We start from the raw sequence: 26,799 nt of genomic DNA on the forward strand, positions 1-26,799 counted from the left end.
AACGAACTAATGATTGTGGAGGCCGAAAGAGTCATCAGAATTGAAGTTCGGTTTTATTATGCTTGTAGCGGAAAATAAGCCCTTGCGAATTGTAAAATAGCAACTGTATTTATGTGAAAAGTGTTTAAGAAAGTTTTCGCACCATTTCAAGCTTAAACTACTTCGCTGGACTTCACGCTGTAGTGTAATGTAAGTGTTTACAAGTTTGTTAACGGTATGTTTAGAGTCAGTAATTTACCAATGTGCGAGTATATAAATGAATTTTTCATTCATACCTCTTTTAGACTTCAATACGATTCTAATGAGTCTTTAATTTTATTTTTTAGAATGGTTGATGATTTTTCTAATGGCTACATAGTGCCCTAAATATGGATGTCACCGAATCATCACAAAGTTCGTCGAAAGACGATAAGGAAGGTGAAGTGTCTTCTACGTGCAATGATAACCGTAATAATGAAGAGAGAGCATCTATTGAAGTAGCCTCCAACAGTAACAATACCACATCTCTTGAATGCAGTGAGTCGAGTTCTGGTCTTGACGGAACCAGCACCAAGCGTTCTCTTTCTCCTGATACATCGAATGCCCTGGGAGGATTAATGGAAGACAGGGAAAACTTTTCTAATCCTCCAGAGGCGGAGCAGAGCGGAGAAGGATCGTCTGATCAAAGAGGACTTATGGGTATGAGTGTAAATGATAATTTACCCAGTGTTAGTTGTGATGCTTCTACTCCGGAGAGCAACCAAGTGAGTGATAGAGGAAACTCAGAGGAAATGTTGACATCCACTACTGAAGACTCTGGAATGATTGCACAAGCACTCGAAGATGATAGTATAGCAATATCAGAATCTGGAGAGGAGAACCGACCAAGCAGTGCCGGCCAGAATAATCCTCAAGAAGATTTCATTTCAGTGTCATCCGCTAGCAATGCCCAAAATTCTGATGGAGCCGGAAACTCCAATATACCTGGTATCTTGGATGTCGAGGAAGAGCTGGAAGCAGCAGTTGATGGAAATGTCCCCTCATTGCCCGGTGCAGCTGATAGCACTACTTTGGAATTGATGGAGCTATCTGAAGATTCGTCATCCTCAGTTGGTGAGAATTTTGGAGTTTCTACCTCGGATAGAGGAATGTGGCAAGTGTCGACAACACAAAGCCGTCACTCCAGTACTGAGATGCCTAGTAGTGAATGTGTTCCCTCAGCTTGCAGCCAAAGTCCGAGTGCATCGACTAGCAGGGGAGTCGAATCGAATCAACCCTTGCAAAGAGAGTGTCAACAAAGTGATACTGTTTCTGCCACTGAGAATGGCGAAGGTGCTAGTGTTTCCACTACAAATAGTGATTCATCAAGGTCTGTGACTGCGCGAACTACTCACACCCCACCGACGGAAAGCAATAATCAACCATCCCCTTTAGTGCAGCCTGAAGTGAACGATACGGTGTCAGCTTCCACGGGTGAAAATAGGGGAACAGGCCGGCAAATAAGTGATGAGTCTGCATCGTCGTGCACGGAGCAAGTGGGACTTGGTGGTTCAAGTGTTACCCAAGAGCCGGCCAGGAAGAGTAACGATAGTGTGTCATCTAGTAAAGATTGTGTCTCTAAGGTGGAGGAAGCATCGGGATCCCTTCCTAACACTTCACGGAATCAGGAGAGCAGAATTGACACAACCACTGGGAATGCATCCAAGGCGCTTTCTTCGGCTCCACAACGAGGAGTTCCAGAAGCTCAAGATGTAGCCCAGTCGAGCTTTTCCATCACTACGAGCGACAGGGGAAGGAGTTCACCGGGTGATTTGTGTAACGTGCCGGTATCGCAGGGTTCGGACGACACCGCTAGTTCAGTATCAAGGCTCATTGGCTTGGCAGATGATGGTGCACAGTACAGCAGATCACAAACTGACAGCCGGGTTTCTACCAGTGGGCAGCACTCGAGTAAAGGTGGGGCATCTAGTACCACATCCGTAAAGACGTCTGTTCCGAGGGCCGTTTCCTCCATTGGCGAATCCAGCCCCGTTTGCTCGGCTCCTGATAATCAGAGTGTACCGAAAATAATTGATCAATCTGAGACTTCCGAGAAAATTGTTGTGGAGCCTAAAGATTCAAGAATAATCCCTGAATCGAAAGATGGCCCGAGCGTATCGCATATTGGCAGCAGCCCTTCTCAGCCATCTAGTTCTGCTGTCGAAGATAAATCACCCAAGGAAAGCGTTTTTGTTGAGTCTCCACCTGACAGCGGCACACCCCTCCCTGGTGTCGAAGTTGTCTCTGGTGATAACAATGATTCAACTCCTTCAGAGTGCAGTACGCCATCCGAAAATTCTAAGGAGGCCATTTTAAAACCAAATGATGGAGGTGATAGTGAAAGAAATGTTGATAAAAAGCCATTTGAGGAAGTAAAAACTGTTCATGTGGCCGAGAAGGCTTCATCTCCCCCTTCGTGCTCAAATTCAGATAACCTCCCAGAGCACTCACCTAAAGACTCTTCTTCATCCAAGATCTCTAAAGAAGAAAGAAAGCCAGAAGTGGCACGGAAAGATTCAAGCAAAAAGGTTAACTTTGATGAATCAGGCAAGTCAAGTGAGCCACCTATTCCTAGTAAAGTGAAAAAAGAATCAGAAAATCCGGAGATGGTGTCAGAGGTTTTTGTGACTGAAGAAAGTGAAGTCGAGTGGAGTGAGGAAGCATTGTTAATCGGAGAAGAAGTTTCAATGAGTGCTGTGGATGAGGCTTTGTTTTCTGGTAAAGGTGAGGTGGACAGATTAGCATCTGGAGACTCAATGGAGGATAGCGATTCAACCTCCCATACAGATATAAAAGAAGAATCTGGTCCACTAAAGAGATTTGGTTCAGCAATCAATGTGAAAGCTAAGAAAGCATGCTTGGAAATGGAAGATTCTTCAGATTTGCCGTGCCATTCATCCATGAAGAGCATACCTCCTAAAACAGATTCTCCTTCAACCTCAAAGAAGACCCACAAACCTAGTAGTAACCTTGAGGCAATACTCTCTGCCATGGAGGGCTCAAGTATGGAGGGAGATACTTCATCTGCATCCTGTACACCCCCATTGGTAGATCCTCAGAATTCAAATGGATCTGGTGGCAATGTTGTGTATATGGAGTCAATTATGGCAGACCTACTGAAGTCCAAAATGGAGACAATGGATGCAGACTCTGGATCAGATGACATCCAAATAATTGAAGTGATTGAACACCCTAGGAAGGAGAAGCCTGTGGAAGCCCCGGGTAACTCTGGTGAGGTAGATCCGTTGAGTGACAGGATTCTAGTCGAGATAGGGGATGGGGGTGGAATAAGGGTCGGACCTATGCAGCCATCCAGGGGTAGTGTCAGGACAACCAGAGGCCTGCCAGGCATCACAGTCATGCGTGGCAGTGTTAGGGGTCGTGGAAGACCACCAACAAGGTCCCTTCAGGGTGCCACAGGTAGGGGAAACCAAGTAGCCATGAGGCGGGTTTCTGGTAGAGGTTTGAGTAGAGGAATGGGTACCCCACGGGGTCGAGGTAATGGTGACGGCTCACCCTGCCCCCGAGGTGTATCGAGTCCAAGAGGGGTAAGCATAATGGGTCCCTCAAGGGGATTACCAATGCCCACAAGCCCAACAAGAGGTATGTTGCTGAACAGCCCTAGAGGCATGAGTACGATGGTAAGTCCCAGAGGTGGTCCGCCAATACCCATGGGCAAGGTGCCAATGGAGAGGGGCAGTGGGAGGGGTGTTCCCCTTGGTAGACCACCAAGTCGAGGGCTGACAAGCAGGGGTGGTCGTGGGGGTGAAATGGGGCGAGGGGCTGCAACCACCAGGGGCAGGGGGTCTGGGGTGAGAGGAATGGGGATCGGAGGGGGTAGGGGCTCTGCCGTTTTAGGGAGAGGAATGCCCTCAAATCTTGGAAGAGGCTTGAGCATAACTGTTGGTCGAGGAATCACTGTAGAAAGGATTCCTTCGGGTAGTTCAAATTGCAGGGGCATCAACAAAACTGTTGATATGGGTATGGAAAGGTCTGGAGTGGTCATATCATCAGCACGTGGAGGAATGTTAGGCAGTACTAGGGGTATTAGCAGAGGAGGTGTAGACATGGGCATGATGAGTTCTAGTCCTGTGTCTATGAGAGGTATGATGCCCAGTCGAGGTGGTGGCACTGTCAGGGGTACTCCTCGGGGAACCAGGGGAGCTGGTCGAGGTGGGACAGGGAGGGGGCCTGGTAGACCATTGGGTAGGCCCAGGGGCAGTGGCAACAGAGGTGCGACTGTTGCAGGAATAGCACTTAGTCCAGAGATAACAATAGTTCCTCAAGAAGTGAAAATGCCACACATGAAGATGGATGTTTCGGTTAGCCCAAATGTAGGACCTCTTAAAGGAATGAACATGGAAGGGTTGACCATAATCCCTCATACTCCATCTGTCCCCTCTGTTGTGAAGGAGGAGGACTCATCTTCTCATGATGTCATAGTTGTGGCTGAGGTAGGGGGCAGTGGAACTGTGAAAGTTGAACCAGGCAGCATGGAGAGGGCGAATCCATTGCAGGATGAAAAATTAAGTGTTCCTGTTACAGTGGAGGTGAAAATGGAGGATATGACTTCTCCAGTAGGGGGTGAGGAACCCTTATCATCCAAGAGGAAAAGGAAGCCCAAGGTTCCAATGGAGATCTCGACTGCGGAGGTTAAGCCAAAGAGGGCTCGTAAACCAAGAGCGAAGTCAGACGAGCCAAAGTCAAAGAAAGGAAAAAAAGGTAATGAATAATAATTTATCCAATGGTTAAGCCCTACAACCCTATCACATCCTAGCCACTAAGGCCCGTATTCTTAGTCGATCCTGTAGGGCCAACTGACCCTGGATACATCATCAGCCCCTACATAAACCGATCTCGCCCTACAGATGGCCATTTTTGGAACTGAACAGGCCCTACTTGATGTAGGGTACCCGAAGCAGCCCTACACCTACAAAAACATGGCGGCCAAATATCGTCTGCTGAGCACTTTGGTTAAAGAATCTACGTTGTAATGCATATTAAGCGAGACGAGCTCACACAAACTATTTTAAAATGTACATAGAAAACGTATTTTCATGCAACTATTTGCCACATAATAAACTTAACTACGGAAGGTGAAAGCGAACGACGAACTTTGATGATGCAACGTAAGTTCCCACGTCAATGATCATACTTGCTCCGTCCTTATTACTATCTTGTACAGACGGCTTTTGAAGTAATTAAAAGACAATAAGGTTCTATTTTTGCCTCAATATGAGAGTATTTGTAGCGGTAATTAAGGTACCGACACAACCTGGTGGACAACACTAATTGTTTATTTAACTTGAGCCGTTGCCCCTACAATACGCCCAAAAATTATCAGACGTCTTTTCTTAGTTTCATAGTTAGTTTCCATTACGCAATCAGAGTGGAAAATTGGCGCTACGTCATCTCAGAGAACTTGACGATGGAATCACCCCCCACCACTTATGTAGGGTCGACTGAGAAATGCATGTAGGGGCCTTTGGTTATGTAGGGACTGATATGTAGGGTCGACTAAGAATACGGCCCTAAAAATCGAAATGTATTATTTACGCCGTTTCGGATGATTAAGTGATCTGAAATGCAGTAGTAGATACTGCTATCTTAAATCATGAAACGCATCCTTAAAGATCTATTACAAAGGCATTGTATCCCATGTATGGAATTTTAAATTGTCAAAAAAAATATGAATCTTTGATGGGTGGATATGGCAAATTAATTTAGTAGCTACAAATATTTAATGCAAGAAAAGCACCTGAAAATAATTTTTTAGGGAAGTCCTAATGTTATGTTTTTGGGAAGCTGCTTTGAGTAAGTCGATTCTTCATGGGGAATTCTATCTCAAAATAGGCTGATGAGTGTGAGGTGACTATCATTGATTTCTCTACAAAGTTTTGTACGTCTAATAAGTATCCTTATGGTGCTAGTTAAAAGAGCATTGTAAAATTAAGACCTTCCACCAAATCGTGCTACATATCATACAAGATATCCTTATGATGAATTATGGTAGCTTTAATTAAACTTAAGTCTCCAAACCATGGAAAATTATGAGCCTTTGCAGAGTTCTGGGTGAAGGCTTAGTACAAAAAATGAAAAATTGTGTAAATGCTATTAAATATGTAACCAAAGCACATGAAACAGAGGTAAAGTGCAATAATATATTACTTATGGATAATTTTAACATGGCTTAAGGTGTTAAAATCACTAGAAACATAACATTTTACTTTGAATTTTTAGAATTTTTGTACCCCTTGATCATTTCATTTTTCTGAGGGCTACCTTTCTTCAGGAGAAATTTTCATTTATCTAAAATGTTTAATAAGTAACTGCAGGCACATTTTTACTGATACTTTTTCTAGAAATGAGGTAGGGTCATCTTCAAATTCTATTTCATCATCTGTTATATCCTTATGGAAATTTACATATTTATGTTGTTTTACTTCAAAGATTTATAAGTTTTGATGTAAGTGAATACTTCTACCTGGCTAACTCCTTTGGGTTTAGCCACATTGATGGTAGTATTCCACTTGCCTTTGGTTCTGTGTCATAATTTTTTTTCTTATTTTTATCTTCTGTCACTGGTTTATGTATTAGCTCTTGTGCAAATGGAAGGTATAATATGGTTCATTGTGAGGTTCTCTGATATCATTTTGCTCTCTAAAGTATGTAATTAGACTCAAAGGTTCAATGGAAAACAGATTTTTGGATGTAATGTTGTCATGCTTTTTTATTATACTCAATCTGATTTTGTTAGTTTTTATTGTCCTCCATGAAGAAGGGGTATTTTTTTTTAATTTTGTATGAAATCTATGGAAAGTCCTTAGTTTCTCATGAATTATGTTAATTTTTTGTTAACACTAATAATATTATTTCACTTATATTTAATTATTTCATGTTAGGAGATAACAAAGATTGTGCTACAAAAATCCCCGCGATGTCCTTTGAGCTTGGATTTCATTTTGTCTCCAGAACTGTCCTACATTTTTTGTTACTGTAAATACTTTTATCAAATATTCTATTAGATGATCATTAGTTTTATATTGTCTTTCAAGAGGGATGCTATGAAAATTTAGTTTACTGATATCCTTGACTTATGGGAACTATTGTGTTCCTCAGAATGAGAATTTATTTTCTTTGAATATACCTATCATTTGGACTCCTCTTTCTCTTGTAAAAACTACCAAGAACAATGCTACCAATTCGAGAGAGCTTTCTGTAACTTAAGCATTTCCAAATCAATTTTACTTGAGTAAAAGATCTTAAAATACTGAGAGTTGCAACCATAAATTCTTATGAAGGTACATACTTTCTGTGTTGCTGTTTTCTGTTGTTCACCTCTCATTTTTACTTGAAAGCTTCTATTGTATATGACATTGTTTCTACTTCAAAGCAAGTTATCTTGGTTTGGCCAATTTATTTGTTATTTGGTTGTGGTGAGTAGCTAATAGACTTCAATTCATTGCTACAGAGTCCTTAGATTTTGCAAATTTGTTACATTGTGTGTTAGTTCCAAAATTGTCTGAATTGAAAAGGAAAGATTTCCAAACTAGTGGTGAAACTTTTTGCTTTGTAAGAGGTAGGTGCTTATGGTTGGATTGGGAGCATCTTCTAATAGCATTCATTATTCTTCAGGTTCGCAGAAGAAGGGTGCTAATGCGAAACAAGGGAATGCTGTGAAGAATGGTGGCTTTTCCGGAAAATTACCTCCTCCCATTGATTCTAATTCAAAACCAACTATACAGATTTTTGAAGAAGAGACCAGAATGAGTGCAGAAAGTGGAAGCCGATCTCAAACCCCTGCACGGGCTATACACCCTGCAGGTGAGTAGTTTCATTTATTTTTTATTTTACTCTTTTCACTTTTTTTTCATGTTCATTATGTAGAATTAGAATTAGAATTTTATATTTGTCCACAGTGATACGATACACTAGTTACATACTAGGGAGGTATATAGGACACGTCAAAATATCAAATATTAGTTTAAAGTACAATATACACATCGAATATAAAATTTTTTACACTGTGAAACCTTACATGCTATGTACTCAAATATTCATTATTGCTATAGAAGCATTTTTCGAAAAGATAAGTAAAAACAATTTTTTTTAAATACAAGTATTGTATTTTCACATGTTATATAGGCAGGCAACTTATTATATAGTTTCGTGCACATTGCACGGGGTCCTTTGGTGGTATGGGTAAAACTTTTTTGTGTGACATGTAGATCATTACACTTTCTTGTATTGTAGGAGTGTATACTATTATTTTGAATGAAATCGCTAAGGTGTTGTTTTGCATAGATTACAGAGTGGTATATGTATATACAAGGCACAGTTAACAAATGTTGATTTTTAAATAGAGGTCTGCAGTGAGCTCGGTGATGCTGTTTAAGCATTACCCTCAACAATTTCTTTTTAATTAAAAAAACATTGTGCAACTTAGGTGAGGAACCCTAGAGCATGACACCATATGATATACTAGAGTATGACACCATATGATATCCTAGAGTAGAACAGACCATAGTAAAGCATCTTCAACACATCTAGACTGACAGTATATTTGATCACAGGCATCAGATAGAAAACAGTATTTAGTTTTTTACATAAGAAATCAATGTGCGTTTCCCATTTTAGTAAGAATCGATATAAATACCAAGGAATTTTACGTTTTTAACCATACCGAGATCAAAGTCATCATGTAAAGGAGAACTTCTATGTGAGAAGATTGACACTTGTGTTTTTTCAGCACTTAGAACCAGGTTGTTGTTTTGTTGTTTGTAGAACCAGGTTGTTGTTGTTTGTACACCATTCAGTCATACTTTCTATTAATGGTTTTCTGGATCTCAATACTTCAATCTCAGTTTTACTAGATGTTAGAACACTCACATCATCAGCGTATAAAATTGAATTCATAGTGACTGTTGTGACTTTGTAGGTGCTGAAGAGGAAGTGTCACAAGGAAGTCTGTTAAGTAATGGAACCACAGAAAGTTCGAAAAAGAAGGTGCGCCTGGAAGTATATGATCCTGACAGGTGAGATTTCATCTTTCCTTCATAATATGTTGTGTTCCTATGTATAAAATTGCTATTCTTCATTTTGAAATCCTGGCTTTGGGAGTGTTTACTGTTTATTTATTGATGCCCTTTTCTTTCAATGTGTCTTGAAGAATTATGATTTGACTGATGCTTTTCTAACCTCTTAACATGAATATAATTTTAGTCGTTTAGATTATATTGTACTGTAACTTCATTGCAGTGTCAACTTTTAAAATTAACAATTTACAAAAAAATTTTAAACTTAAAATGTCTCGCATCATTATTCTTCGAAGCACATTTCATTTATATGGGTCAGAGTGAGATCTGAATAGTGTTACTTGTGTGAAAGTCTTTAGTGCTTTTTCTTTGCTTATTTAAAACCAATTCATGTTTTGTATTGGCATTTCTGCAAAAAAATCTAGACTTTATGTTATATTTTAATGCATTCAATAAAATGTTTTTCATAAAATTGTATTCCTTATTTTCAGCAATGTGGAGTTCACTGCCGAAAACTTAGCAGAATACCAATGGCCATTAAATGATAAGACTGCCGATCATTATATGATTCAGGAACAAGTTTCTGAATATTTAGGAGTTAAATCTTTCAAACGTAAATATCCAGATCTGAAGAGGAGAACTGTCGAGGCAGAAGAAAAAGCACATCTTCGTGAGAAAGGATTAGTGTCAGAATCTCTTTGTGACCTTGGTGAGTAGTGGGAATTAGTTCAGTTTTCTTTTTTTGAAAGATGTCATCCACCAATTTTTTCCATGAATTGTGTTCAACTTTGAAAACAACAGGCAATGAATTTTCCAAGAACCCTACATAAGGATGATTGTCTTCGTGCGCTCCGATCGTCATTTGTCCAAAATTCGTGTCGCAAGTTAATATGGTGAATCCCGCCGATGGCAGCGCCGACCACCGCTGATTATAATTTCAGTGTTTTTAGAAACGATTGTTGAAGTGTAAATGTTTGCATTTTGATATTATTCGTATGTTACTTCAACTGCCTTTGCGAGGATAAGACTCTAAATTACTAAATAGACTGGATCAGGGTAAAATTGTGATATATCGCTGCAAGTATGAAGACTCTGCCTTGTTCTAGTGCAATGTATGCTGTTTCAAGATGAGTAATTCATTAAATTTCTTTTTGTCTCGAGCAATCATTCTGTTTATTGCCCGTTTATTCCGTTGGAATGCAAGGTACGTATTCGGTGATCTTAAAATGAAGAAAATCTTTAAAGTCGTTTTAGGTGTTCGGTTAGTACCTATGGTGAAAGAAATAGTATTGCTTGATCCGTGCGCATCGATATCGGCATCAGTGAGGGTGAGAGTGTTGTATTTTCAATGGGCGATGCTGTCTGTGTACGTGAAAGAATGCCCGCATAACAATGCAATTTGGGTTCAATAACAATGCATCGATCTTGAATAGCGGAGCAGTTGTTTAAGTATACTTCGATTTCAGAATCATTTACTTATTCAATCGTGGATACCTATGGACCGTGTATACCTCTTTTTTAATTAGTGATATCGAAGCAATTTGTTTCAATCGTGAAATGAAGGAATAAATATAAATTCGTAATGTATTCATATGACGTAGTGTAATGTGAGTGTAAAATTAGAAATTAGTAAAGTTAATCACTGCTCCCACAACGTAAATATTATATTTCGAGGGTTAAATCAATCATTTACTATACATACCTAAAATGTGAGCGCTTCCATGCCTGTATAGCGTCCGAGATAATGGTTTAAAGTCATCAGCTTGTGCCGAAAGATTGTAAACAATGATCCGCCATGTTTCAAATGTGTCTGTAGGCTGCACTATCACCTGAGCTTTCTCGAAATAGTCTGTCAAGATATCATGGCGAACAGACCTGCATGCTGCAAATTTCTTGTATATTCATTCATTTATCGATTTCCTTCCTTGATTATATCGTGTTCCTGAGGTTAATTGGCGGATTTTCGACTTTTTCAGGCAGTTAAAACAGTTTCTTACGGATGGCACCGGTGCGAATATAATTTCACTTCGCTGTACTATCACAGACATCTGGGTTTATTCCATCCCATCAAATAGAGATATGACTATAATCTAACTCATCCTATCAGAAAAATTGGTAAAACTCATCATTGTTCGCCGTAATTCGGTTAAATAAAATTGAAAAATAACATTGTTTCCCTATTGTAACGTCTGCTACCAGCCTCGCATGCGGTGGGCGGCGCCACAGCGGCCAAAGTAGGAACTTGAATTACTTGCGCAGCCATTGATAACATGTTTCAGATAGGACATTACCGTCCTTATATAGGGTTCTTGGAATTTTCCTTTTTTGATTCATCTCATAATTCTTCAGCTATTTGTCATGGGAAATCATCTGGTGCAATGTGCATTACGAATTACTAACCTCATAGAAACTTAATGGGGTGAAATTTAGTATGAAGGTAAAACGGCACACCCAGAGCATTATCATAATTTGTACCAGTAATCTAGAAGTAAAGAAATAATAGCATTCAAAATGCCACTGCCCTTCTTGGAAATCTTACCATAGTACATACGTATTATGATTGCTTCTGACCGAAGAAGCATTTTTAATGCATGTATGTAGAAAAATCTGGTGTTTATGAAACTAAGTTTGTCTTTATTATTTTCTTTTATTTTGTAATAAATATTTTAAGTATTACTAAAGCATATTTTTGTAAATCACGTTCAACCATTCTCAGGACTGACAGCACTGATCAGCTCGGAGGTCCTTGATGTTATGTTTGCTGACTTTCAAGAAAAATATGAAGAATTCAGGCGTGTCGTCAGAGAACGTCAGGCGAAAGAAATTCAGAGTCGACAAAGAGGTGAATAATTTTTTAGATATTTGAGACTAATGTACTGTAACAATTCTCTTGTAGTAGGAAAAAAACATTTTTGATGCTGCTATTCATTTTCAAAGGTATTGTGTTTGTGTCACTCTGAATGACGTGTATAAAAAATTGTCTTTAGTTTATATATTAAGTGTATGGGATACTATCAAATTTAGTTTTCTATTTTGTAATGTTCTCATCTTGATTTCCATGGATCAAGTTTATCTTCATTAAGTTTTGTCATTTTTCTAAAGCCCAGGTATGATTTCATTTTCAATCATTATTCCCTGGCTCACAAGCAGTGATGAAAGATGTGCTACTTTGCATTATTTAGTTATTAGGAATGGCCTTATTGTGCTAAGTGCCATTTATTGAAGATTGTTTGCTTAAGATTGATACTCTTTATGCATGCTCTCATGTATTTTTTGCTTCCGTAGTAACTATAACTGGGGAAAAAAATAAACAGTCAGACTATAAGAGGAGAGCAATGAAGTCTGCTGCTAGCTGGAATTCAAGTTTCAACAAGGAAAGGAAGGAAGAACGTCAGTGTTGTTTTGATTTGCAGAGTTTTACAATACATTATCCTCAGGCCAAGGGTCGTCAAATGACTAGAGATAAGCCAAAGATTGGCCACTATCCAATATCTCTGATTCCTGGCCAATACACAGATTATTATAAGAGGTGAGTTCAGTGATTTGCATACATTTGAGAAAAATTGTTAGTATTTAAAATTAATCACCATCACACAGTTATTTATGTGATCTCTTCTCCATTAGGAATTCAATTATCCTATATTTGTTAATTAAAGTTCTCAATGCACAAAGGTTAAGAAAACACTTAGCTGTTTCACAAAATAAAATATATTGCGACCGGTTTCGATACAGCATATCATCATCTGGCAATTACAAGTATCAGTACACAGAATTTATACCCTTGAAGGCGTTAGAGGGGTGGTAGAGTGGAGATGGAGAAAGGGGGGAACTTCGGAGTACCCATTATTGGATGCAATTAGTTTGATTGTGTTTAGCTCCTTCATCCTGTTGTAATTCGACAATGGAATCAATCATAATCTGTGAAGCATACAATGTATTGCTGATAGTTTGTGAGAGAAGTGGTGTCTTGAATACCACCCTCCACCAAATAATACACCGCAATTCAAGTTATGCTAGTGTTGACTCATTTCAATAATTTAATATGTTTAAGGTAATCTTCAAATGAGATAATCCTATTTTTTTAAGAAAAGCACGGAAAAATGAAATGTTTACAGGAAGAGAAAATATTCAATGGTTATCTAGTTTTTAAGTTGAAAATTTTGCTGGAAAAAATACAAGTCATTATTTATTGAAGACATAAAGTGCTAGGGATTAAAGTTATTCTGAGTTTCCTACTATGATTAAAGATGACCTTGCCTGAATCCATTAAAAATCACCTCATTGGTGGAAAAAAGACATTTATCTTGCATGTTGATGTTTGGGTATCAATTTTTACCATTAGTACCACCAAATACAGTCTCAATAAGTGATATCTAATGGAGTTTGAGAATGGGTTTCAAATTTTGATGCAAAAATATATTTCTTTGACTTTTGCGTGTTTGATTCAGAATTTATCGTATCTATTGGTATCAGGTGTAAGGGTTAGTAACTTATGCAAGGCACATGTATGTTACAACTTACTCCAAAATATTTTTATTATTATTCTTAAATATAGAGGCTACTTGTTGAATGAGACCGGCATGTATTGCAGAAGTATCATATAGACTTTCCTTTTCAAGTAGTAGGTTTCCTTTTCATAATTTCAATGACACAGGCCATAAAAATTTCCTCCCTTAGGACAACTCCCTTAGGACAAAGGAAAGGAAATCTTACCTTTTGCCTTTATGAATCACAGATTAAAACATTTCCCAACACTTTCGCATTGCATCATCCTGAAGTGTAATCAAATTACATGTCTTTCGTTATCACATCATTGGGAGTAATGGGTTCTAAATTCTCTGTACAAACTACTCAAAGACAAAAATAATACTCCAAGAAATTGCTCAGCTGATGGCTTTAAAGTTTTTTTTGTCATCATAATTTTTAACTTATTCATCTTTATACCAATGATTACCTACTTAAAGTTAATCAATCATCTTTTACAGGTATACTCCCACTGAGTTGCGGTACTATCCATTAAATACGGTGCTATATGGTCCAATGCGACCTAATGAAATGGAAGAGCACTTATCTGATGGAAGTCAGTCGGAATCTGAAGACAGCAGTTCATCTGATGATTCCAGGTAAGTGCAATTACATAATTATCACAATGTGATACCAAGTTTTTTTTAAATTTAGTGACCCTAATAATAATGGTGATGAATATAGTAATGTGTAACCTTTTAATGCTATTGCTGATTGCAATATATTGGTACTTTTTTAATGTTCTAAGATATAAAATTATTATAGTTCCATAGTTATGGATCCAGAATGTTCTTGTTAAAAGCATTAAATGTGATCATAAATTTGGTGACACCAGTTATTATGTAGTTTCCACAATTTTCACACAAGAATTTTTCCAGCTGAAAATTTTGGATGGAACTTTTGCTCAAAGAAAAATGGGTTAAGGACATGTTAAGTGACTGTGGGAAAGGTTTAGAAGACCTACCAATGAAGAAAAGCTTTCTTGCAAAAGGCACAAAGGCTAGGTCGACATTAATTCAGTGCTTGAAAGATCCTCATGTAGAAAGTGTGAAACACTCGTTGTCAGCAAGAAAAATGATGACATCTTTAGAAGGTATCTTTGTGAGAAAAATTATTTTTTATAGGCTATATGTTAGAAGGAAATTGTACTCCCTTAAGTGCAGTTTTGAAAATTTTCAAGAGCATTTTATTAGAGATGTGCATGTCAAATATTTGTGTCAAGTACCGTATAAGCGTGTGTAAGAGGCGCACCCCTATTTTGAGCATCGAAGCTATTAAGAAAAAAAAAATTGCGGCATTTTTTTATCCTATCGTGCGGTGTTGCAGACGTATGCCTGGAATTTTACCAATCATCGAAATTTCCTCTTTCAATGCCAATTGAAAGAGGAATTTTTTACTACTGCGGCGGTAATAGCGGCATAAGAGGAAGTGCAAAACACGAAAGGCACATAGCATGAACCTTCCCAAGAGATTGGACAACAATCGGGGCAATCTCAGTGTCGTAGGATAATAACCTCGTCGTAGATTTAACGGAACCACACCGGGCCCTCCATCAGCCAATGCCTCTGCCGTTTTTTTCCCTTTCCGAGACCCCAGAGGAAAATATCAAGTTACAGGGGAACAATGGAAACGTGTTTCATCCCTACCCCATCTCACCAACTGACCTTTTTTGGTCTCAGGTTCAATTCTCCTAGTTTCTAGGGGCCAAATGCTAGGTGAGTCACCTACTGAGCTCGAAGATACCTTGATATCTTTCAGCAATTGTATGACACGCACGAGGTTCTAAAAAGAATGAGACCTAACACGACATAAATCTGACAGCATTTAAGTTTTTTAAGCTCTAAATGATTGACACAAAGATTTATAATTAAACAAGGCTACTAATATTCAACATAGTCCAAACAGCACAATTTCGGAAGAAACAAGTCTAGCATAAGCGCATTCAAACAAGACGAGACGGACTGGAAACTTCAGGCAACGCAAACTGCGTTTATCACATTGCTGCGCCTTCGCCCCTTCGCTTTGAAGGCAACGACATCACAAGCAAGATCGGACGTGTTCTTCCCTTGCTCCTTCGCTCATAGCCTCGTAGCTTCAAATACGGAGGGGAGGGAGCGCGCTCCTTCCCCTTGACCACTCCTTCAGCGCTCTTCACTTATAATAATTTCCGATTTCTTCTATCCACCATTTAGTCCAACAATGAACACACTCGTTCGAATTTTTTAAACAGCAGGTTTTGACACCAATATAATTTTCATTTGCAAAAATCCTCATATTAACGTCTGAAGATGATTTTTGAAAAATCAGGTCCTCAGCGTAATGGTAATTGATCGACAAGACAGATGTTGACAATTAACCAGGTATGTCCTTCAAAACTACGCGTTTCTCTACATTTGATAAGCGATTACTATATGCAGTATAAATGCCGTGGGATGCCCACTTGTAGCAGTAAATTTAGCGTGCCCTCTGGAGCGAAAAACCCCACTCGATCTTTTCCATGTTCACCACTGGGGTACCGACGTGACGGCGCGATGCTTACAAGAAAAGCAAACAGGAGCATTTTAAAAATACGTCACTAAGGGAGAAACTCCCCTGATGTCGCTTGTTTTTTACCCAGGGTTTCAGATGACTGACTCATGCTAAAAACCAAGGCCACTCAGTTCCCCTTGGACTTGCGACCGGTGAAGGGGAGGGGGGGAAGATAAGAAGTTTGTGTAAGAGGTGCACCCAGTGGCGGCTGGTGGTAATTTATCTAGGGTGTGCATTAGAGCAGATATAGGATGATTTAATTATATTATGTTAATCCTAATCCATGACCGTCATATTTTGTCGCAATAGAATACATAGCAAGCAAAACATATCACTGGTACACTCTACTCTTAAAATTGCATGAACAGAAATAATATTAGCATGTATGAAAATAATTATTCTCAACACACCTTTACAAGTGACGGTAGTTGAAATTCATTCTCTTTTCCTTACACCCTATGAGGAAGTAGTGTAGAAAACGGCTATACAGATGGCTCTGTAGACGGACTAGGATCCTGGGTGCAGGTAGTGTAGGTGGCGGCTACACCACTACACTACCTGCTAGTCAGTCACCAAAAACATGCGCGTGCGCATTCGCATGGTTTTGAGTCTGCTCCCATCGCCCCTTTGAACAGCACATACCCCCCCGCTTACCTCGTCCCACCAGAGCACCCTCAAGCGATCGCACAGACCGAAAATGCGCCCGGCATGATGCCACGGGATCGCACACTTGTAGAGCGGTGAATTCGAAAAGGAGATAGCTGTAGCGTTCGGAGGCTCATGTTTCTTGCATATGCAGACAGTACTTTTATCCTTCGCGTTGCAAAGGAATAGTTTTCTTTTATAATTTATTCATCTTTGGGTGTGCACTTGCTAACATGCGTATACGCACGCGCCGCCACTGGGTGCACCCCCATTTTGGGCTGCAATTTCTGGGAAAAAAGGTGCGCCTCTTACACGTGCTTGTACGGTAGTTGGGTAACGGCTCAAGTTCTTCATGTACTGTTACAAATGTCAAATCAAGTTGCATAGTTTCAGTTACAGAGCTGTCAAGGCAAATAGGTTCAGAAATCTGCCAACAGGAAGCACTATCTTAAAACTTGTATAAGAATCCTTTATGAAGTTGATAAAGATTGTTTAATTTCCTCGGCCTGGGAGTTTCAGCTGGCTTTGTATGTAGCAGCCAACTACTAAAGCAGTCAATGTGGATGTCAAATACGTTTTCGTCTGCAGTGGTGGCCAATCCTCTTCTAAGACATAGTGGGATACCGTGACCAATGAAATAATCATTTCTAGGGATGTGCGCTTTGTTGAAAGCAATGTATTCTTCATAGGTAAAGATAAGAAAGAAGAGCACACAGCATGTGAACTAGACTTTGTATCTTTAAACCTGTACACTGTGAGGGAAACAGTTTTTATTGTGTCAATTTCAAATCTCCTAGAGGTGATCTCTTTCTTTCTATAGTGCGCACTTATTGTTTGTTGCATTAGTTTTAAAAACTGAGTAGCTGTTTATTCGGTGTATTTTAATGTTTATGCATGTCTGCTATTGATTTTTGTAGCAGTTCATCCAGTGAAGCAACCCAGGACACTGAAGAAACAAGCTCAACTGGTGACATGGAAACTGAGAATGCTGGTGGAGTGGCAGAAGGAACAGGAAATAAGGGCAGTGGTGCCAATGCAGCAAGTGGGCCAGCATGCAAAGTATGCGGAGGTGATCGCAGCCGAAACAAACTTGGCCGTCCAGAGCCTTTGATACAGTGTGCCCAGTGCGAGTCGAGTGGTGAGATTACCATATATGTAGCACTAGTTCGTTGTCTTGTTAGTTTCCTGTCAATGTAAACGATGAAGTTATGTGAGATCTGTTTATTGGTAAGTACTTGAACACAGTATGTTTTAAGTATACTTCCTTATTTTTGACAAATATTGCCTTCCCTTATGTGCATTATGGTGTAACCATAATGCTGAAGGCTGAGAGATAGAAAATGAAATCACGAGTTAAATAGCCAAAAAAATTATGTCCCATTTGTTTTCTTTGTGTACCAGGAATAATCATGCTACAGTGAAGAGTTCTTGGGATCGCCACCAGGTCAGGAACAGCATAACTGCCGACGTTACGATGCCCGAGTCGGGCATCAAAACGTCGGCAGTTATGCAGTTCCTAACCTGGTGGCGATCCCAAGAACTCTTCACTAAGTCTATTTGCCGGGAAAGCACGATATCTATCTTAATCATGCTATAGTTTGCTTTTTTCATGCTTAAAATGCATAAATGTACATGCAGAATTGGATTCATTGAATATTGCAAGGACCTTGGAGGAATTTTATGTGTTTGGGGTATCCATACCGGGCTTGGTGAAATAATTTATTACAAGGGTGATTTTATGATTTAGATTCATTTGCTTTGGCTTAATAGTATTAATAAAAGAAGCATTTTGCAAGGTATTCCTGTTATGCCCGTCATAGCTCCAGTTGGAAAAATAAGAAAACTTATTTTTTACTGGTGGAAATATATTTCAATAAACACAGATTTCATTCCATCTCACTAAAATCCCCAGTTATTTTTTATTTTTGGCACTTAAAGGTTTTGATGCCAGTATTCATCATGATTGATTTTCTCCTAAAAATATGATCTCACAGAGTGAACAAATGTGACAATTTTATTGCCTAAATTTAAAAACTTTGAAGTGAATATGTATTAGACAAAATAGTAATTTATTTAGAAATGAAATCTTCTAAGATCTCAAGAATCAATACAAGTTGGTGAATTTTTCCAGCTAATAGTATTCGCTCTGAGAGAATCCCTATAAAGGCTCACTCATACCCTTTGCAGATAATGTTCCTCCCAGATAGGAATATAACCCCAGTCCTTCTAGGGGTAAATATTTGCAAATATACATGAAAATGTTTTTGAGGGAGGTTTTCCGTGAATGAAAACACAAAATTAGTTCTAAAGAGAATAAATTGTGCACAAGAGGAAAGTTAGAGTAATTTTCAAAAAAGGCAATAGATCTTGTATTTTGCATGGTGATCTAATTTGCTTCACCAAATGTAAGTTTAAATGGTCATGTACTCTTTAGGATTGCCTTATTTGATCATGTCACACATTTTGCATCCAAAGTTATTTGGTCAATTTTTTAGCAAACTGAAATATTTTATTTTATTGGCTGGCATTAAGCTGAACATCATATTTTGATGAAAAACATTTTTGTCTTTGAGACATTTGTGTTTTTACTTTTTAATGAATACATCCATGGGTTACATTTTTTTCATTCAAATCATAGCTAAGCAATTTTCCTGCTGTGCTGTTTTTGGTTTTTACATTGACTTGCACTTTGATCTTGTGAAATAAAACCCAACATGTGTCCTTATGACCTGTAATTATTGTTGCCTGGCTGTGTGACAAAGAAGGCTGGTGTCTATCTTTGTTTCACTGTGATGATTGGGATAAAGTGTTTTGCATGGACTATGAATGGTTTGGGAATAATCAATCCTGAAAGTGAATGTGGGCGTTCCCTACCCAATTTTTCTGGTTACTGATGCAGCACTTTTGAGCTCTAATGGTTAAGCTTGAAGCATGGGCAAAAGGCCTTATTCTAATAGTAACCAGTCTGTATTATATTGTTGTGGAAGACTTGATATTGAAGAAAAGTTGTTATAATGAGAAAGAAAGATGTCAAATATTTCATAAATTTTAATTAGAGATGGGTCAAATAGCATTTTTCTTGAATTTGAATATCGAATATGAATACATAGTTTTTTTCCCAAATACCTCACTCGAATGTTAAATTACTGAATTTGCATTTTTCCACCTATTTTAAATACATAGGGCAATTAAAGCAAAAATGCTGAACACTTGGCAAGTCATTCTATTTCAATATGGCTCCTAAAGGAACCATATTCCATGGTTAAATCAAACTTGTGTTCATGGGAAGCACCGCAATTTTCTTGTTTTTTATCATATGGATATTGAATCTTATATTAATAGTGTATCTTTGCTATATTTATTGCAAACCTTACATTAAATAATGAATTGACAATTATTTTAACATTAGAATATGTAAAGCGTAAATTTTGTCATGCAACAGGGTGTCATTAAACGAAAAGCCAATCTTGCGTGCATTTGAAAGTTACATACATTCTTCTTAATGTTGTTCTCATGGAGTCATCAGCATTGTACATATTTTAATGCTTAATTTTAATGGTAAGTTTCCATAAAAATATTATTAAAGAATTGAACCAACCTAATGTGCAAACCTTCGTGTAAGACCCGACCATTGTCAACAGATTTAAATTGAATCAGGGACAATCTGTGCTGATTATTCAAAATTCAAGTAATAGATCACTTTATGCAATCGAATATCGAATAGTGTAAAAAGCTCATTATTAGAGGTATTTGGTGATTAGACTATTCGAATGTCCAATCCCTAATTTTATGTTCCATCTATCACTCAACTATGACCCACATTAATATCACACATTACATAATTTATTTAGTGCATTACTCTGTGCTGCTGAGTAGTTTTTATATCCTTGCCGTTTAGTAGATGTTGGCTACCATATATGTGCACGGAGGTCGAATGGATGTCATTCAATTGCTTTATGTAAAAGTTTTAAATCATTATATTTTTTGTGTTAGTAAAAGCATTTTTTCTTTGCCTGTTAATATTGCCATTGCCTTTTAAACTATATCTAGTTTCTTATCAGATTTTTTGTCAAGTTTTTAATTTTATGAATGTCTATTCATGGTCTCTCCTGAAGGGGTGATAATAAAGAATTGTGCCTCCCCGTTCAGTGCTCTTTATGTTTGGAATAAAATATGTGATATTCCTTGCTGTGGATAAACATTAGCCCAGCTAGGGGCTGCTGTGATGCTTGTAGCCCCCACCATAGGGGTCAGCTATGGAAAAGAAAGTGAGTGTATTTTCTAAACAGGTCATCCTAGCTGCTTGGATCTGACACTTGACATGGTTCCGCATATCAAGTCATACGATTGGCAATGCACTGACTGCAAGACTTGCATTGAATGCAAGGACCCTGCTGATGAAGACAAGATGCTATTCTGTGACATGTGTGATAGGGGGTAAGAACCATGGCATTGCTGGCACTCTCGGCCTCTAGTTCTTCACTCACTCATACTTTTAGTTCTAGCCTTAGTAATCTTGGTAGTCATTTCTCATTATTTGCCTGAAATTGAAAGGAGCACATATGGTACAGACATATTGCATGTGTTTAACATTGGCTTGCAGTTGATTTAATTACTAAACATCCTTACTAATGAAAGTGGTGGAAGTTATTTTTGTCATTTGTGTAATGGTGGTACTTGTTAATTTTATTTTTATGATTCGAGTGTTGTCTTCGTCTTGCCTGTTTCATGGGGATATTGACCCCAATAGATTTTGTATGCACCTATTTGTTGGTATTCTCTTATTTGAACCATATCAATCCTAATTATACTTTACCTAGAGTTTATTATTCAAATGAGCCAAGCATTCTTTCCTCTCGGCTACAGCACTCCTCCTTATATTTATGCTATGTTAATGGCAAACTTACATTTCTTGCAGCATGAATGTCATATCCTCTTAAATAAATGTTAAACATTGATAGTACTTTTTTATCACTTTTGTCTCTTTTGATGTGGAAACTTGTCTCAAAATAATAATATTTTTATCTGATTTTGTCATTAGTCTTTCAATCAATTTGATCCTGTAAATTAATTTACTTTAGCGTGGTTGACTGATTTATGATGTGGTTTGCCTTTATGTGTTGCTCTTATTATTGCTTATGTGTTGCTCTTATCATTTCACTCTGTGGTTTACCTTAAATTTTTATGTTACTATGTGTCCTTCTAATGTCTTTAGCTTGTGGTTTTAGTACCTCAGTACATATTTTTAGTTTGTTTCCTAGCTGAAACATTATTTTCCCAGTAATATTTCATAGTGTGAAGAGAGATTAAATTATGTAATGATATTAACTAACTATGTATTCTCTATTTTGTCTTCATATATTTAAAAACTTATCAATATCAAGTTCTTTTATTCTTTGTAGCTTGATGTGCATGTTTAGTGTATTTGTCTAGTGTATCTTAACTCTCAGTTCTTCCATTCCTTAATTTGTAATAATCTTTGTAAGAAGAATATTTTTTTTGTACCCTAGGAGCATTCTTAATGCAGTTGCGATTGTATTTCATTTAAATATTTTTGTTAGGTTGTCTGTGGGTTATGGGTATTTTTTATATTCTATTTTTTCTTAACTAGGTTTTGTACTTTGTGAATTGCATGAGTTGTGCCCTGGAAAACCTTTTTCTCTTGCATTTTCATTAATTTTTAGAATGGTTTGCATGTGCATGAATGGTAGATACCTCAGTTGTTTTGTTTCTTTAAAACTTGTTTTTTTTATGATCAGAAAAAATGTTTAATTTTGAAGATATGTTAGTCAATATTTATCATGAAATTCATGCCCATTTAAGAATGTATTATGTGAAGTAAAATAATATGATTGTAAAAATAAATAATTTGCCCCTGAAATATTTAATATTCAATGAGCCTCTGTGAACTTGGGAGCTTGAATGTAGGCCACATCTTGTCATTGACAGAGTCCCCATATTTCTTGTCAGCTTTCATCAGTTTTGGCATTCTTATAAAAGTCATTTTTTTATCTAAGTTAGAAAACCGTATGTAGCAATTTCAGCTGTTGAATTTAAATTTACCCTGTTTCATTCAAAATTATTCTGCGTTAAATATTGGGAGTACAATTTTGATGATTTTTAGAATTGTATTTAATTATGAAAATTCATAAACTTTTAGCTATTTCATGTTGTCGTTAATGAATTAAGAGCAGAATATCATCATTTCCGGTCCTCTGTTCCTTAATTTTTCACCAAATTCCTCCCCCTTCTAAAGTTCAAGTAAAAAATGCTCATGGACTTGTAGATTCAGCTTCTAGAGTGTAACCTGGTGAGGTTTTAAGACTCCTTTTCACTAATTGTAAGTTCATCTGATTCAAGCATTATATAGTAGAAGCATACGACACATTTCGGCTCACAGAGCCATCATCTGGTACAAGACACTGTAGTACCTAAGAACATGACATTTATACCTTTGAGGAAGGGATGGGGGAGGATTTGAAAAGTTTGAAGATGGGGTGGGAAACAGGCATACAGTGGGGAGACAGTGAGAAAATATACAACTAAAGAGGTACCGGAAAAGCCAGGGGTGGAAGGAGGACTATTGTCATAACTGTAGAGGTATCAAATGAGGGTCCAAGTGGGACCCTTTAAGGGATACAACACACCGGGGCCGGAACCCGATAATTCAATTGTTACGCCCACCCAGGGAGGGGAATGGATGGGGATGAAGAAAGGAGTGTGGCTCCGCCACGATAGGAGCCTGTCGACGCCTCCAGGAGAGGATAGGGATGGAAGGGTGGGGATAGGGAAAAACCCATGCCGCCATGAAGGATGACAGGGCCCACTACTAGCAAAACCATTGCTTAACTTACCTACAAAATTGGAATATTTTTCTATGATGAGAAAAATCCAAAGATCATTTCACCAAGATCATTGCATAACTGTAGAAGTAGTGAGAGTCTGCATTTTGCTTGTTGTACCAGCCTCTCAGCTCCTGTTGGTTCCAGGTCCTTTTGGTGGAAATCACTGTACGACAAGCTGATTTTGATGTGGATGTAGTTGTTCAGTTCTCGTACTTCGAAGTAGGGTTCAATTTGAGGTAGTTCTGGTTGAAGACAATGTTTAATTCTGCTTTACAGAATTTCACTGACAGTTATGTTACTGACACTAACTCTTTTTTGCTGGCAATTATTACAGCTTTGTTTGTCCATGTTGTTTTACGTACTATCATTCTAATATCCCCAACATTTTGTGTATTACTTGCTCAGAATTGTCATTATTTAAATCGATCACTCTTTTGGGTTAGATCATTGGAGATATTTTAATTTTCTTAGCAGTTCAACTTTGTCTGATTATTATTTTTTATTTTGTCATTTTCCTACAGGTATCACATCTATTGTGTAGGATTACGTAAGGTACCAAGTGGTAGCTGGCACTGTCAAGTGTGTGAGCCTGATAACAAAGATCGACTTGGAGAAAACAGTAATGGAAGTGGTGTGATGCATTGGCAGAGTTCTGAGGTAGTGGTATACACTCCTAATTATTTGTGTATCATGTAATTTTATCTTCAGCTTGGTGCCTGAAAAAAATTTTAAAGTGCACTAAAAATTATTCCAGTCAAATTTTTCTTCAGGGATTTCTTGAAATTAGCAAAATGCTGTTATTTTTTCATTGTCACTTATCCTGAATTGTGGGTTTGAAACATTTCTTTGTTGGAAGTCTTAGGAATGTTTTCTCATTGATCTTGGGTCGTAGAAGCCTTCATTCTCTATTTTCATGTTTAGAAAATAAAGTTCATTTAGAATCAAGGATCTAATCTGTTTTTATTGTCAATATTTCAGTGCAAAAATGGAGACAGAGAAAAAACTATGCAACAAATTGCTAATCCACACTTCCCTAAGTAAGTACATTCATGAAGAAAAATATACAATTTAACTCCTAAAAACCTGTTCATTGATTTGATAAATCACTTTTTATGAATTACATTCATGTATAGCCTCATAGTGGTTACTGCTATTGAATCAAGGATGTAGCTTTATTTTTAGTTTTGAGTAGATCTCACAAAAATAGTTTAATAACCTCCTCAGTCGTACAGACCTTAGTGATCCTTTTGGGCTAAATTGAAATGGGTAATTAATTTATATTTTCTTCTTTCAGGGTGTTGCTGTCAAAAATTTAAGAACTAACGCATCATGTGATAAATAATTGATGCCTTAGAGATTGTAGGCATTGAACTGTACTGTGAAATGGCTAGTATCGACTGTCAACTAGCTATGACTCAACTTCCAAGTTTGAATGTGACACTGTATCGTGGAACTTAGACTAATTGTCCTTCAAGCTAAAGTGGTGAAAGTGTGCAGCATCTCCCTCTGTTACAATTGGATGGGATTGAAATATCTGTGTGTATATTAATATTTGTCGGGGGATTTGTGGCAGGTGCCTCTTCCAATGCTTCTAAAGACAATTGAGCACACCTGAATGCCCTGCATAGATGTTCTATTGCATTTGTATGATTGTTTCATAAGAGTATTTAATCATTGTGACATTTTTCACTCAACTTTTTTACTTAATGTATGTTTATTTGAATGTTAAAATCTGTAAATGGGATGTACATTTGTTTTTATGTCGTATTCTTTTTATGTTAAAATATATATTATCGCACCAGGGTTTGGATAGCCAACTTTCCCATGTTTATATTTGCCAAATACTTTTTTTTGGTTATTGATGACTTGAAGGTATGAAGATGAAGGAATTAGTATGTATACGTTTTAGCGGAGATGGGTTGGTTAGGTTCTTCCATTTTCAGTTACACCTATCTTTAAGCTTAGAACCGAAATGGAAGCTAAAAAGATTAGGTGCTGAAATAATTTGCGTAAAAACCAGTTTGAAAACATTAATTCTGCATAATGTTCACCATTAACTTCAAAGAGAGTTATGGAAGCAATCATTTGTATGGTAACTTGATTTTGGATTGTTTTCATTGTACATTATAGAAAATTACTACCTAATAGGCTTTGAAAGTTATGCAATGGAAAAGAAACACTTGATTAACAACTGGAACAGAGCTGATCCTGGAAACCGAACCAGAATCAATGGCAACAAAAAATTGAAACCAAACTACCTATACTTATTACTTATTTTCTTGCATTTTTGTTGCTAGGCTATGTTTATATTAGAGGTATGCTGTTATGGCTCTTCATTTTGGCTATGGTGAAGTTTAAAATATTAACAGCAATCATGGTTAAATTAAAGTTTACCAATTTTTTTCATCTTGATTTTTTAAATTAATACTTTCTCTTGTTTTAGGTAATTTATGAATAATATTCCAAATCTTCATTAACTATTCCATAATGAGAACAAGAGAAAAAATGCACCATAAGTATCATCTACACTCATTTATAATTAAGTCCATTAATTGCGTGAGGTGATTTTGGCAATTTTTTGATACCCCCTATCCTCTTTGTGAGATATAGCTGGACTCGCTCTATAATAGGGTGGTTACCTATTATTTTTTTATTGCCTTAATCGAAAGATTATTACTCCTGGAGTACGTATTTCACGCTTTTAGATTTTTAAATGACAATATCTATTTTTCGCTATTAAATGAAAAGTGAAAATTTTCAAGCGCGCGAAAACGCGACGCTTAAGTATGAATGCCGGGAAATATCTCCGTACGTCGTATTTCTGGTTCTCCCTCCCGCCCGGTGAGGTGACCTTGAGGCGAGGCTTAGCGCTGATACGTCGCAGGCTGCTAGCGGGTAGCTGAGTACCTTGCTGGATGGTACCGCTTGGCTTAAAAAAGGTTTATTAATACGTTATCAAACGAAGAAAACTTTCCGACCTTAGCCAGTTTTAATAGGTGATTATTAAGACATGTTTCCCTGAGCTCTGTACCTCATGCATGCATTGATAACCTCAGACGATGTATAACTCCTATCCTCTCGTGTAGAAACTAGGTCCCTGTGACGTTATGTGGAGTGGAATCGCATGGGCGCCAATCTGGCCTTTTTCAAATGAGGATAAAATTTGACCCTTGCCATTCGTCTAAACCAGTATTTCAAAAACC

General features: G+C 37.6%; 1 protein-coding gene across 3 annotated transcripts; it reads left to right on the top strand.

The window, feature by feature from the left end:
- The first annotated feature begins 16 nt into the window (after positions 1 to 16).
- On the top strand, positions 17 to 25,413 carry LOC124153906 (mucin-4). 3 transcript variants are annotated; one of them, XM_046527305.1, is made up of 13 exons: positions 17 to 189; positions 327 to 4,740; positions 7,654 to 7,842; positions 8,957 to 9,053; positions 9,545 to 9,762; positions 11,770 to 11,895; positions 12,339 to 12,582; positions 14,039 to 14,176; positions 17,669 to 17,889; positions 21,041 to 21,188; positions 24,118 to 24,256; positions 24,575 to 24,633; positions 24,891 to 25,413. In XM_046527305.1, exons 2-13 carry the CDS (start codon positions 369 to 371, stop codon positions 24,910 to 24,912), a joined length of 5,973 nt encoding a protein of 1,990 aa, XP_046383261.1. In that variant the 5' UTR covers positions 17 to 189; positions 327 to 368; the 3' UTR covers positions 24,913 to 25,413. The 3 variants fall into 3 exon arrangements, with proteins under 3 accessions (XP_046383261.1, XP_046383262.1, XP_046383263.1); XM_046527306.1 differs by having other exon boundaries at positions 24,118 to 24,253; XM_046527307.1 differs by lacking the exons at positions 21,041 to 21,188; positions 24,575 to 24,633; positions 24,891 to 25,413 and having other exon boundaries at positions 24,118 to 24,248.
- Positions 25,414 to 26,799: the final 1,386 nt, after the last annotated feature.

This window comes from Ischnura elegans, chromosome 2, assembly GCF_921293095.1.
Source record: "Ischnura elegans chromosome 2, ioIscEleg1.1, whole genome shotgun sequence".
In the NCBI taxonomy this organism is placed as follows: domain Eukaryota; kingdom Metazoa; phylum Arthropoda; class Insecta; order Odonata; family Coenagrionidae; genus Ischnura; species Ischnura elegans.

Excerpts from the sequence above, each read along its gene's own strand:
- LOC124153906 (XM_046527305.1), top strand. The coding sequence starts at position 369 with ATGGATGTCACCGAATCATCACAAAGTTCGTCGAAAGACGATAAGGAA. Across the intron at positions 7,843-8,956 it reads ACGGGCTATACACCCTGCAG|GTGCTGAAGAGGAAGTGTCA; the intron begins GTGAGTAGTTTC and ends GTGACTTTGTAG. Across the intron at positions 17,890-21,040 it reads TGCCCAGTGCGAGTCGAGTG|GTCATCCTAGCTGCTTGGAT; the intron begins GTGAGATTACCA and ends TTTTCTAAACAG.